General features: G+C 39.2%; 1 protein-coding gene across 1 annotated transcript in view; it reads right to left on the reverse strand.

Moving 5' to 3' along the window:
• The window catches only part of PRKAR2B (protein kinase, cAMP-dependent, regulatory, type II, beta), a gene marked incomplete at its 5' end in the record, with an annotated part of 22,057 nt that extends 10,780 nt beyond the window's left edge, over positions 1 to 11,277 (reverse strand). The window contains 2 exons of the mRNA XM_009572084.1: positions 9,970 to 10,053; positions 11,203 to 11,277. Of these exons, the coding sequence (XP_009570379.1) occupies positions 9,970 to 10,053; positions 11,203 to 11,277 (159 nt within the window). The remainder of the gene's footprint in view (positions 1 to 9,969; positions 10,054 to 11,202) is intronic.
• Positions 11,278 to 13,407: the final 2,130 nt, after the last annotated feature.

Genomic DNA, 13,407 nt, shown 5'->3' on the forward strand with positions numbered 1-13,407 from the left:
CAGCATCAGACAGCATGATATATCCTCTCATATCACCTGAAGTGGAGATGATGTGGTTTTCTTCCATCTCTTACTTAGACCAAGATGGTACCTACCTAGTTTTATACCAACTTAAATGAACTGTGCTAGTAAAGTTCTTTTGCATATTTAGATCAGTCAGAATCAGAGATTACAACTATGAAGTACAAGCTCAATAGGACCAGGGGATGGATTCGAAGCACTGACATGGTACAGTCTGGGCGGGTTTGCTCTTGGTGCAATTGTCAGCACAGCTGGTACAGTTTTGGCTTGTGCCAACTATCACTCCTCCTGACAAACCCTGGTCATGGCTTGGAGGAATGCTTGAGCCAGGGCTTCTTCCCAGTAAAGGTAAAACCACCCTGGTTAGTTGCTTGGTTTGGTGGGGTTAGGAGGAGTGGAAGGTGCAAGAGAGTTTAGCTGTACGTGTGTATGTCATACTGCACTGCATGGCCTCAGGGACAGAGATGTCCTCTGATCTAGTTTGTTGTTACCTATTACTGAACTGAATAAAGGTGACAAAAATGGAAAATTTCAAAATAATCTACTGCAGTCAGTCAAACTCTGTCTTTGGGCACCCTTCTTAATTTCCTGACAAACAAAATCTTATTTCTAGTCAATCAAATGACATTTTCCCTGTAATTAAAGCCTTCAAAATACTGAACTAAGGAAACATTTAATATGAAGGGCATGTGACTATGATAACTAGTAAAAAACAGTTAGCAGGTATTTTTAGCTCTTTAGTCCCAAAACATGTAAATCAACTCCACAACCTCTCTGGGCAACCTGTTCCAGCATTTGACCACCCTCACAGTAAAAAAGGCTTTTCTTAAACAGTTTTTTTTGTATTTCAGTTTGTGCTCATTGTGTCTTATCCTGTCATGGCACCACCTGAGAGCAAGTCTGGTCAACAGACTGGTGCCTCCGTCTGCTGTAGAAAGGCACTGTTGTCTCTTCAGTGAACCCTTGAAAGATGCCGTCAAACTCTTGTTTATCCTGCCTGATGCTACGCAGTCCTTCTCATGTTCTTCTGCAGTTCCTTCAGCTGGCAGCTCAGCACTGTGATCACAGCACATCTCTCATAGCTGAAGCCACCATTGACCCCCAGCCTTCAGGAGAGACACCTGCCACTGCCAGCAGCCTGAGACCAAGATGGTCACATCCTACCTCTGGATCTGGGTTGAAAACTCTAGATGTGCTATGGTTGGCTGGTCCACCTGCTGCTGGGGAGCACTCCCTGTGGCCCATCATCACTATCATTGCACCACCTCTATCTGTCCCACGCTGTCTTGCGCACTGTTTCCAGTTCCCCTTCAAACTCCCATCTGCACAAACTATCTCAACTGCAAAGTCTGTGCTAGTTTGTTCTCTTTGCTGTGCTCCTGTGAGCTCTCGCTCCTCAACGGCAGTTACACAGATGCTCTTCATCAACATTTCACTAGGAGCCTGATGCTCTCTGACAGTCTTCATGTGCTAGGTATTCTAAACACTACACACTTGTGGCAAAAAGTAGTTGCGCCGTCTTCCCCTTTATCTCATGGTAGCCACATGAACCTCTAGCATAGAAGCAGAACTTTAATGTCAAAAAATACCTCTGGTACTTATCATGGTGCCTATGAACAGCATAGCACCTAAGCAGAGGTTTTATGAATCACTCTGTTACAAGTTAGGAAATATTTTACTGTGCCTAAAGTGCAACTCAGATACCAGGTACCTTTATGAATCTAGGCCTATGGTGATATCCGTGCAAAAGTAAGGTGTGTGCAAGCCTGATGTATTGCCATTTCATATCTGAAATGTACAAAATTGTGTGCCAGTTTACAATCAGTTACAAACAAAAGACATGACATCACATTCAGAAGAACAAAGCCCTAGACAGGAATGATAACTGGTTTACCAAGGGCATCCCCCTGGAACAGTGTCTGATTCCATCCTTCTTGCCAGATCAAGTGAAAAACTGCAAATAATCACTCACAACTCTCCTAACATATACTTTGTATCACATAAAGTACCGTCCTCCAGATGCATGTTGCATTATTTGAAAATAGTATGTTAGCCTCAATTTCTTTCAATTCAACAAAACAAACGTGGCAATTACATCTCAAGACAATTCCTTGAAAAAAACATCGGTTAGATAATGGAGACTGAGTATAATTAAAACTGCATTTTACTTAGTATACATTTCACACAGATTAAATACCCAGTCACTTGTATGTCCTTGCAAGACAGCTTTTGATTAATTCAGGAGAGCTGGTAGACCGTGACATGTCCTTCCCAAATGCCAGTGGCTCTTTTAACTGCCAGACTACCAAGTGATTTGCTACCACTGTGCCAGGTACGTGTCTTCTTAATATCAATTTATAAATTTAGTGTAAGCTATTTTGTAAAAGAAAAAGAACAAAGTTCTCCATACTAAACTCAATCACTCACACACTGGGGCTTCCAAGAAGCATCAATGCTTAAACTTCTGATAGAAATGTTTGTTGTTTGACAAAGTGCTACCCATTCTGAATCAATGAAGGCACAGTAGATAAAATGGAAAGTAGGACACGATCATCACGGGAAGTCACGACAATAACAAATGTAAAAAGTAACTTCTGAAAAATATCCTTCTCCACTATTTAAGAAAAGGTATTCAGGAGATAGAAGGCACAGCTACATTTCTACAACTAAAATTACGTGGCTTCTGACAGCAAACTGAGACAATCTTAATCTGGCATTTGACAGGAGCTGGTAAACTCCGGCTATTAAGCTGGATGCAGTAAGTCCCAAAAGCATTGGATGGTATGTTGGGATTATATATGCTTTGGGAATCCCCCAAAAGAAGGATGAGTGTGCTGCTGGAGTGCTCCCTGGTAGACAGGAAATCTCCGTTAATTTCCCTTTTAGTTCCAAGACATCCAGCACAACCTAAGCAGACATGAGATTGCCTTCCACTTCAGTACAATAGTAGTAACAAGATTTGCCTATCTCATATGACTTGTAAAAATTATAATGTTCTGAGACACAACCGTAAGACTATCATATGAACAAAGTGAATCCACAGTTGTTCTATTGCTCCTAACTGCATTTCTAAACCACTTTATTCTTTACTCCTACAACCATTTTACTAAAATGAGCCCAAATTAAAATGACATCCTGTTGGCCACCGTACCCTCACTTTGAGCAATATAAAATATCAACGAATTAATGCTCAGCATGATATTAACAAGGTAATGAAGCAGACAGAATACCAGAATAGGAAGGAAGGAAAAAAAAAAAAGAAGAGAAAAGAAGTTAGAAAAACACAGGCAGGGAAACCATGGGAAGAAAAGGAGTGCTTTATCAACAAGTCAGGACCTTGGAGAGGAAGAGTAAATTACAGAATTCATGTCTACAGCTCTCTGCATTTGTTTTTCAGAACAAACCATGTACATATACTCCCCTGGAACTCTGATATAAATGTTAGCAGCACTATTGATCCAGTTCAAAATGTATAGCTCCCTTGTGTAATACCCACTTGTAAACTAATCAAAAGGCATTTATTTCTTCACTATCAAAGAATCTAATTTGTATTTTGATGTATAATCAATATTTTCAAGCAATAATATTTTCCTTGAGAATATACCTTAACATTCCTCCACACAGTTATATGTTAAGTTAGTATTCTGCCTCTCAAGTATCATGCACGTGCCCAACAGTCAGGCTCAGTAATATTTTTCATATTTTGTAACTATCCCTCTGAGCAAGTTGGCTGATTCTTTTTAGCAGTTTGCTAAAAAAGAGCAGAAATAATTCAGAGTTGCAAATAGTTTCCAAAATTCTTAAGCAAAAGATGAAGGCATCTTACACTGGGCAGTTCTTTTGCAGAACATCTCCAATAACTGATTATAGAATCATAGAATAATTTAGGTTGGAAAAGACCTTTAAGATCATGGAGTCCAACCTAACACTGCCAAGTCCACCACTAAACCATGTCCCTAAGCACCACATCTACACATCTTTTAAATACCTCCAGGGATGGTGACTCCACCACTTCCCCGGGCAGCCTGGTCTAAGTCCTGACCAGTCTTTCAGTAAAGAAATTTTTCCTAATAGCCAATCTAAACCGCCTCTGGTGCAACTTGAAGCCATTTCCTCTTGTCCTATCACTTGTTACTTGGGAGAAGAGACCACCCCCCACCTCGCTACAACCTCCTTTCAGGTAGTTGTAGAGAGCGATAAGGTCTCCCCTCAGCCTCCTCTTCTCCAGGCTAAACAGCCCCAGTTCCCTCAGCCGCTCCTCATAAGACTTGTGCTCCAGATCCTTCACCAGCTTCATTGCCCTTCTCTGGACACGCTCCAGCACCTCCGTGTCCTTCTTGTAGTGAGGGGCCCAAAACTGAACACAGGATTCGAGGTGCGGCCTCACCAGGGCTGAGTACAGGGGCACGATCACCTCCCTACTCCTGCTGGCCACACTATTTCTGATACAATAGGCAAGGCGGAGAGAATCTCTGTTTGCTAGATCTGATGTAAGTATTAATTTTGCTTTAGGAAAAAACAGAGGATTAAGTGCAATTCTATCTGTTTGGGAACCATTAGTTTGCAAAGAGTTTTGTGCCATCTAGGAAGGCAGAGTATTAACATGTTCAGGTATTCTGGGCTCACTCATATATATACACGCACGTGTGTGTGTATATATATATATTGCTCTAACATGTGTAGTACTAATTCTTCACCAAAATTTTTAAGAACATAAGAGCATTATGAGAATCTGCTTTTAGTAGCACTTTTCAAGGAATGCTTTGGCCTTGAGTATAAGAGTCCACTATTCATAAAACACAGTTGCATTACGCTTTCTTTCATCTTCCTTCAAGTTAATCAATTCTAATTGATTAATCAATATTTGTGCTCTCTTATAATAATTCCCCAGGTGCATGAGTGGCAATATGCCCAGAAATTGCTCTTGCATATTTGTGAAGAATATGTATAATTTATTACCTTTTAGAAAAGGGTCAAGACCTGTTTGAAATATTCTCTACAAGCATTAGCAGGGCAAAGGTATCCAAAATAAAATTTACCTGTGTCCTGGTTTCGGCTGGGATAGAGTTAAATTTCTTCCTAGTGCTGTGTTTTGGATTTAGTATGAGAAGAATGTTGATAACACACTGATGTTTTCAGTTGTTGATAAGTACCCTGCTAGTCAAGGCCTCTTCAGAGGGTGGGAGGGAGCACAGCCGGGACAGCTGGCCCAGCTGGCCAACGGGGTATTCCATACCATATGACGTCATGCTCAGTATATAAATATGAGGCGTGGTCCAGGAAGTAGCAATTGCTACTTGGTTATCAGTCAGCAGGTGGTGAGCAATTGCATTGTGCATCACTCACTTTGTATATTCTATTATTATTACTATTTCTTTTTTTTTTCTGTTCTATTAAACTGTCTTTATCTCAATCCACAAATTTTACTTTTTTTTTCCTGATTCTTCCCCCCCTCCCACTGCGGGGGAGGGGGGAGTGAGCGAGTGGCTGTGTGGTGGTTAGCTGCCTGCCGGGTTAAACCACAACAACCTGAAAGAGAATAGATGATCTAATACTGCTTGTGAATTTTTGCAAAAGAAAGGATTCAGACTTTAAGTGCAAGGGTGTGGCACAGCTTTGATGCTACCAGTCCCTTGAGCCACCCTGTTACTCTGATAATAGGTTCATCAGGTTTTTTAACTGCTGGCCTACGGGCCATAACAGCCAAACCAAATAGCCTGTTGTTAATCAGCCCCAGCAAACTTTCCTCTTAAAAGACAAAACCAAAAGAATAACTTCTCTGAATTGCATTGTAAAAAGGAAGCGTAGAAGGCTGCGTTGGCCACTAATAAGCTGCTGCTGCTGCTATTCCTCACAGTGATAAAACAGTTGTTAGGCTGAACAGACACAAATTCCAGTAATAGTGACCTGGGGCTTATCCTCAGTAATGGCATCTGGTCATCATCTTGTTTTCTCCTTGCTGGCTTATACAAAGTGAAAGTGGAGGGGAAAGAGGGCATGCAGCTTCTGATTCCACTGCCAGTAACCTCCAGCATCTGGAGCACGAAGGGGAAGGTGTGGTAACATGCTTTGTGCATGCATGTAGAGCAAGCAGCCTGGCCGACTATGGCAATCCTGGGAGAACAAAAGTAATATTAGCATTTCTGGCAATGGTGTGGCAGGCAATCGAGAAGAACAATAAATAATACTGTGGTCTAATAGGAAGAGGTTTTTCTGGGAAGAAGAACAGGAAGAGGTGCTTTAGAAGAAGAACGAGTTAATCTAACATAGGTTAGATTAATAGCATTGGGAGAGGAAAACGAACATCTGAATGCACCTTTCTCTCTTCTAATTCACTCATCCACACAGTTCTGCTCCTGGAATTTCTCTTGATTCTTTCCTGATCTGGTCCTCTAAAAAGTGGCCAAAGACCTTTGCAAAAAACCTCTTTCCCGCATCTTGTTGCACATGCATGTTGTTCTTCTCTGCAAGTAATTTTTTCAATACTGTTACACACTAGCTAAAACTGATATTGAGAGACAGCAGCCAGATGGGAAGTGATTAAGCCCCCAGAAAGGTGAAAAGAATGCTAACATATCAATTATTTAAAAGTACCTTTTATTTAAGGGAGTTAACTCAAGAGTGCCTTGCTGAATTGACATTAGTTGACTGGTCACATCCTCATCAATCCACAAAGTTAAAGAAAGTTTCAAGAAAATTCAAGTAACTTCACAGACTTTAAAGAATTTATAAGAGTTGGCCTTTAAAACATAAAGTGCTGCTCAGGGAATTGTACCAGAGCTAGTGTTCCTTTATACTATGCTATATTTTCAATCAGAGCCAATATGTGAAATACTGTTATTTATAAATACTTCTCCATAAGTTTACCTATCTGATATTCAAACACTGCTATGAGGTAAATGCAGGCTCAAGACAGTGTTGTGTGTGTTTAGAAAGTCCTAAGTTGTCTCAGAGTCTGAAGGTTATCTTTTTCTCCTCTCTCTCATTTAGTCTCACATTCAAATGGTTCTGCTGTTTTTTACTTTTATGTGAAGGCTCTTGTCTGTTCAGATGGACTTTTTAATTAAAATTCTGAGCAGTACTGTAACTCACCTCCTAATTACTGCAACTTCTCTTTCTGCTTTAATGATACCCTTATCTTTCCATTCAAATTAAAACACACTGTGTAAGGGTGGGATAAAGTTTCAAGAAACTGTGGACTCCATTTAGCATCATGTACTGAACGCAATTCTGATCACGCCGTAAGACATGTTATACTGTGTTTCAGGGTGGTGCCCTATCTAGGAATGGTGTTTGACATCTTGCTAAAAGGCCATCAGGGAAAAGCCGTTAAGCACTTTACATTGTCTCTTCCCCTCTAACTCACTGACCTCTGAAACAATGTTTTTCATACACAGAACGATAGCAGAAAGAGGCTGAAGTTCAATGCAAAAAAAAACCCCAGTGGGAGTGGGAGATGTTATCAATACACAGCTTGACTTATGTTCCAGAGACTTTAGCTTTAGCAGCTGAAGATATTATCTCTCTCCAAGATGAAGGAGTTTTTTTGCTAATACACCAGAGAGCGAACTGCAGCAGCTGGCACCACGTGGGCTTGTGCTGCAGGGTGGAGAGACAGAGGTGAGGAAGAGAGCTGAGATAGGAACATTTAAATTACTGCAACTACAGTGGCAGAGCTCTTGAGTCACTGCCAAGCAGCAGAACAAGAAGGAGGAGTAGAAGAAGTTCCCTGGGGACTACAGATCCTGGCTGCACAGAAGGAGCAAGCCAGACTGAGGAAGGCTACATTTTAATACCCTTGCTATCTTCAGAGCTTAGTAGCTTTCCAATGCCTTTTATGAGTAAAATTACTGTAATGAAAAACTCCTTTACAAAAATTATCTTATTCAACTTTCCAGAACGCTGTCTGTGAAGGATTTAAAGTAGAAGGAAGTGTTCTTAATCCACTGGACAATCTGAGCAAAGGAGGGTAAACAAGACTTGGGAGATCCCAGGAGCAGATTTCAAGGCTTTGGATTGCAGAGCTCCACAAGGGGAGGACTCAGCTAAGAAGTCTTCTGCTAAACACCTGGAACAGACTGTGGGAACTATTAGCAATTACAAGTAACTGATTCAGAAGCAAAAAGTAAAGAAGGAGTTCAAAACATCAAGGGGATACGGTATTGAGACAGCAGCACAGTCCTGAGAAGACCTCCACAAACAGGGGAAGTAATTCTTCAATATTCCTTGGAAGAGTTATATCTCTGTGCCACACTGGCACAGTTTAATGCTCTACATCTACACAACATTACAATATAGCTGATATGAAGCCAATAGATCCCTGTCGTGCAGACCAAGTGGCTGATGACTATTTAGACAGAAGATCTAGTTCACACTGGAAGGGAAAGCAGATCTCATCCAGAGGATTGATACTATAAGCAGATACTACCAAGAAACTGTGTAAAGCCAGAATCAGGAAGGCAGTAGCTCAAAATTAACATCACAGCACATTCTAGGAGCACACGATAATCCGTTGGATCACAGGGTTCATAAGAGAGAAATGCTCAGAGACTAACCAAGAGGGGTCTGCCAAAATGCCATTGGCAGGCTGATGTAACAAAGGTCCAGCCAAGTGGAAGCCAGGACACAGTGACAATAAGGAAAATATATAATAAAGCAATTTCACATCCAGAGCAGATATCCAAAAAACACTTTGTATCCCTGAAGTTATGCAGAAAGATAATTCAGGAGTGTAAGGGGCAAATGTTTGGGTGACTTTAGCTTGAACAAGTATAGTGGAACAGCTAATTAACTACCCATTAAACAGACAGCATGAGGGAGGGAGTTAGGAAATCTTCTCCGTCAGTATTCCTAGTGTCCCAAGGATGCACACATATTAGCACCTACACTGAGACTTTTGATGCCCTCCTATAGCTCTAACTCCAGGGTTCTGCAAAGCTGGGGGTCTGTGGCTCATTGCTCCTCAGGGCCTCTCTGGGAACAGGTACCCAGGGTCAGGGCTCAGCCTTTGCGCAGACAAAAGCAGGAGCTGGAAACCTGCAGCACGAATTAACGTGCATTGTCTGTAACAGCACCTGACTTCCAAACAGAGCTGCAGGCTGGTCTTTCCATTAGCTCCCTCTTGAATCAAATTTTAAAATTTTTGTTCTCATGCTTAAAACTCTACAGAATTATTTCCCTTTCCCCCATGCTCCCTCCCCTGACAGCACTGAATCAATTCTTTTGAGAAGGCATTTAGTGTGCTGTGAATCATCCCTCAGTATGCATGTTTTGATTGATACACTCGCCTTTTCCCTTAAACAATCCTGTTCTTTTTTGTAGTATTATCACCTTTGTCTGATCCAGACCACTCATTCACTGCATTTAAGCTTTCTTAAAAGCCCATAATTGTTTTTATAGGAATAGAAGGAAATTATCTGCACAGAAGAAAATTATCTGTAGCGTTTTTACAGTATCTGTATTACGTGAAATAATAACGTAAACACCTCACTATTGCCTTTCTCAAACTTGCTTCTTCAATTACATCTATAGCTAAACTGTAGGCTTTGGGGGTAATTTTAGGTTTTGATGGAGCACTCAGCACACTTTTGGATGATAAAAAGTAACTAGTAGAAACAAATGTTCCAGTTAACTGATGAGTTTATATACATCAATGAACAGCAAGAAGATTTAAAATAAGAAAATAAGAAAATACAATACTTTACAATCATGTTAGTGTATACATTCATATTAATGTACTTGAAGACCATCAGTCATGGTGGTGAACAAAAGGTTCTAGATATATGACGTATCAGTTATAAAAATGGCATTTCTGGAGTTTATGAAATGGTGAAGAAAGCATACATAAGAGCTTACAAAAGTCAAATCTGTAAACTTCTGTTCAAAAGTTCAGGAGAATTAATTCTTAGCAGCACTGCTGAATGTTGATCATTACAAAGAATCTCTTACCGGATCTAGGTTCTTAAAAAGAAGAATGTCCTTGCATGCCTCCTGCAGTCTGTTTCTTTGATCATCTGTTTTAGGGTGAATAATCTGAGGGATACAATAGAAAAACCTTTAAAGTGGTTATCACATAGCAGCACTAGCTGAAGGACTGAGCTAATTCAGCTAAGCATTTTATACAATATTTTGGCCATGCTTCATAACACTTTCATTTCAAAACCTTCAGGATTTGAATAAACACTCAATGATAACATTATACCACCATAGAATTAGCAAATGAAGCACTGCTGTATTTAAGCTAACAAGATCTTTACATTTCTAGAATCCAGTTCATTTCTGCAAGCCATTTTGGATACCTTTACCTCAACTATTGCTGCATAAACATTACTCTGCTCCTCTCTAATCATATTTGGAGCATGCATGTTTTATAAAAAGCACCGTTACGTTTAGCCATTTGCCATGACTACTTCCCAAAGAATATTTTGTGAAATAGTATCTGTGTTAAATTTATATCAGAAGATTCACAGAGTAAACAACAGACTTGACACTATCCAAGTGAGCTAGAGATTTACTAAATTACTGGTGTCTAGTTAATGTGAGTATCAATCAAGTTGTTCATTCAACTCATATGCTTAAAAAGGTATGCTAAGTTTCAAAACTGTCATACTATAGGATAACCTTTTTGACAGTTTTACAAGCCAGAAATTAGGTAGAATATAAACATCTAAACTTGTCTTAAAAGTGATACTTATGCTATTTCATATTAAAAGTTAAGTAAATGCCTTTAAAAGGGTGACATAAGTAAAAGAAATAAATATAGTTCATTAGTTATTGCATTGTACATCTGAAAATCTTAGGGATTTTATAATTTACCTTTTTTCTGCCTTATGAAAAATACTAGAATATTGAGGAAACTACTGCAAGTTTATGAGGACACCAAATAAGTACTTTCAGGAGCAGGCGCTCTCTGGGCAAATATAATTGCACAAAAATGTTTCCTTAACAGACCACGTATCAAAGGTGTGGTAATTTAGAATAATCCTCACATCAGGTCCTACATGGGTGACTATTACAGAGAATTTTTAAATGTTCCTTTAACATGAAAACCCAAGAGAATATTAAAGTATATTACAATAAGGATGCTTTTGCAAAGGAATGGTAATGCTGGTTACATTTTTCTTGCTAAATTTAATGCCTGAGAACTGAAAAGATAAGTATTTGACTCAAAGCATTAAATACCCTAGATTCTGTGTCGTCTTCTTCCTCATCAGGATTGTAAGCTTCTGCACACACTGAAATAAAAAAAAGTATAATCTTAATTCAAAGTACGATAATGTTTCACACGATTTACAGAACAGGAAATGCATTGTGTGGCACAGTAATAATAGGCAGTAATGTAACACACCTAATAGAGAATCACAGAACAGAGAATCAGAATACTGCTAATAGGGTCCATAGCAGGTCATCTCCAAACTGCCAGTGACACAAAGCTACACTTGTATCATTTTTGGACATGTTTTCTGTGTTTTAAAAGACCTCTAATATACTTATAACTTTCTCACCTAGCCTGTTCTAAGTGATTTTACCTTACTATCAGAATTTTTTTTCTGATGTCTAAACTAATTCTTTCTTGTTAGAATTGAAGCTATCTATACTGGATGCAGAGATCAGATCATTCCCTTCATCTGTGTAAGTTCAAGGTGGTTTGGGGTTTTGGGGTTTGGGTTTTTTTGTTTTTGTTTTTGTTTGTTTGTTTGTTCGTTCTTTGGGGGAGGAGTTTGAAAACTTTTCTCTTGTACCTATCTTTCACTTTTTAGGGTAAATAATTCTGGTTCTTCAATTTTTTCCTTATAAGTCATGTTTTTCAGCTCTCTAACTATCTTCATTGCCATTCTCTGAACTCTCTCCAATTAGCCCTATCTTTACTGAAGTGTGATGCTCAAAACTGGAGCCAGTATTTGAGCTGAGCAGAGTACTGAGTACAACAAATTAATTACTCCATACATTTTGCAGGCTGTATGTCTTTTTCATCCATTCATACTTTTTTCACAACAGCTTGATTATGTTTACTCGTGTAATATTCATGACTTACATATCATTTTCAAAACCCACTTCTTAACCAGCTATCCTGTGTCCTGAATATGGCTGTTCTGCCCAAGTGTAGTACCATGCACTTACACCTATTAAATATTCCCTTATTCCCCTAGCCATTTCTCCAATGTGTCAAGATCATTTTCAGTTCTAATCCTGTTCTCTGGCATCCTTCCAATCCATTCTCAACTTTGTGACAACTGCAAATTTAATACTTTCTAATACATAATCCAGATTATTACTGAAAAAACAGAATAGTGTCTAAAATAAACTCCTGTGGAATGCACACATGCCAGTGAAAACAGCAGTGGCTGGTTGGAGGTTACCTTACCCAACCAGCTTTGCAGCTATATCCCATGCAACTTACATTAAGTCACTACCTTGTTCATAGGGGAGTCTCGTGAGACAGCATTCAGAAGTTTCTTAAAGTGAAAATGTAGGACATCTGCTCCTTTTCTTTTATCCACAAGTTTTAATCTCTTGTTATAGGGTATTAGATAGTCCCAACAAACCCATGCTGATTGCTGTTTGTTGCTTTCCTCCAGGTACTTACAAAATGTTTGAATATTTGTCCGTAATTTCTCTAGGAACAACTATGATCTGTAAATCTGTGATAGGCCTCTTCCCTCCATAGCTCCTCCACCCTTTTAAGGATCAGTTTTTCTATTTTTCTGGTTTTTCACACTCTCTCATTTTTCTTCTTCAGATTCTCAATGGTAATTGCTAACAGGGCTGAGACTGATTTAGCCAATTCTTCCAATTTCCAAATATAGTGTGTCTTAGGCACAGCTAACCTGTGAACACCTAACATATTAAGTACTCTCTGATTTGTCCTTTCTCTATTCTAGGCTGAGTTTTCCATGTGCTCTTAATACCACTAGCAAAGACTGATATGCTTCTGTTAAAGAGCAGAGCAACACTTTCCTGGAACATGCTCTTACCAGAAATATACTTCCAGAACAATTTCTGTTACTTCTCATGTTCTTTCTTGTACACAGTCTTTTCTTGTTCACATTTTTTGGCCTTGGCTTCTTTGATTTTTTTTTTCTCTACACCTTTTGCTATTCTTTTGCACTTGTTCTGAATAATCCAAACTAGTTTTAATTTTCTACACAATTGCTTCTTGTGCTTGATATAAATGAGGTGTTTATATTTTAGACAGATTTATTTTATTACGCTTTTTGTCCTTCTCCTGTGCTGTCTCAATTTGCATTTTTTATCTTTATACTTTTTCTTTGAGCAACAACCAATTCCTTTAACTTCTTTTCTCCAGACTCCTTTCCAAAGAGATTATGCCCATAGTCCTCTCATATCCCCTTGAAATCTGTTGTTCTGATTCTCTTACTAAACCTC

Source organism: Fulmarus glacialis, unplaced genomic scaffold (genome assembly GCF_000690835.1).
Source record: "Fulmarus glacialis isolate BGI_N327 unplaced genomic scaffold, ASM69083v1 scaffold14092, whole genome shotgun sequence".
Classification (NCBI taxonomy): Eukaryota; Metazoa; Chordata; class Aves; order Procellariiformes; family Procellariidae; genus Fulmarus; species Fulmarus glacialis.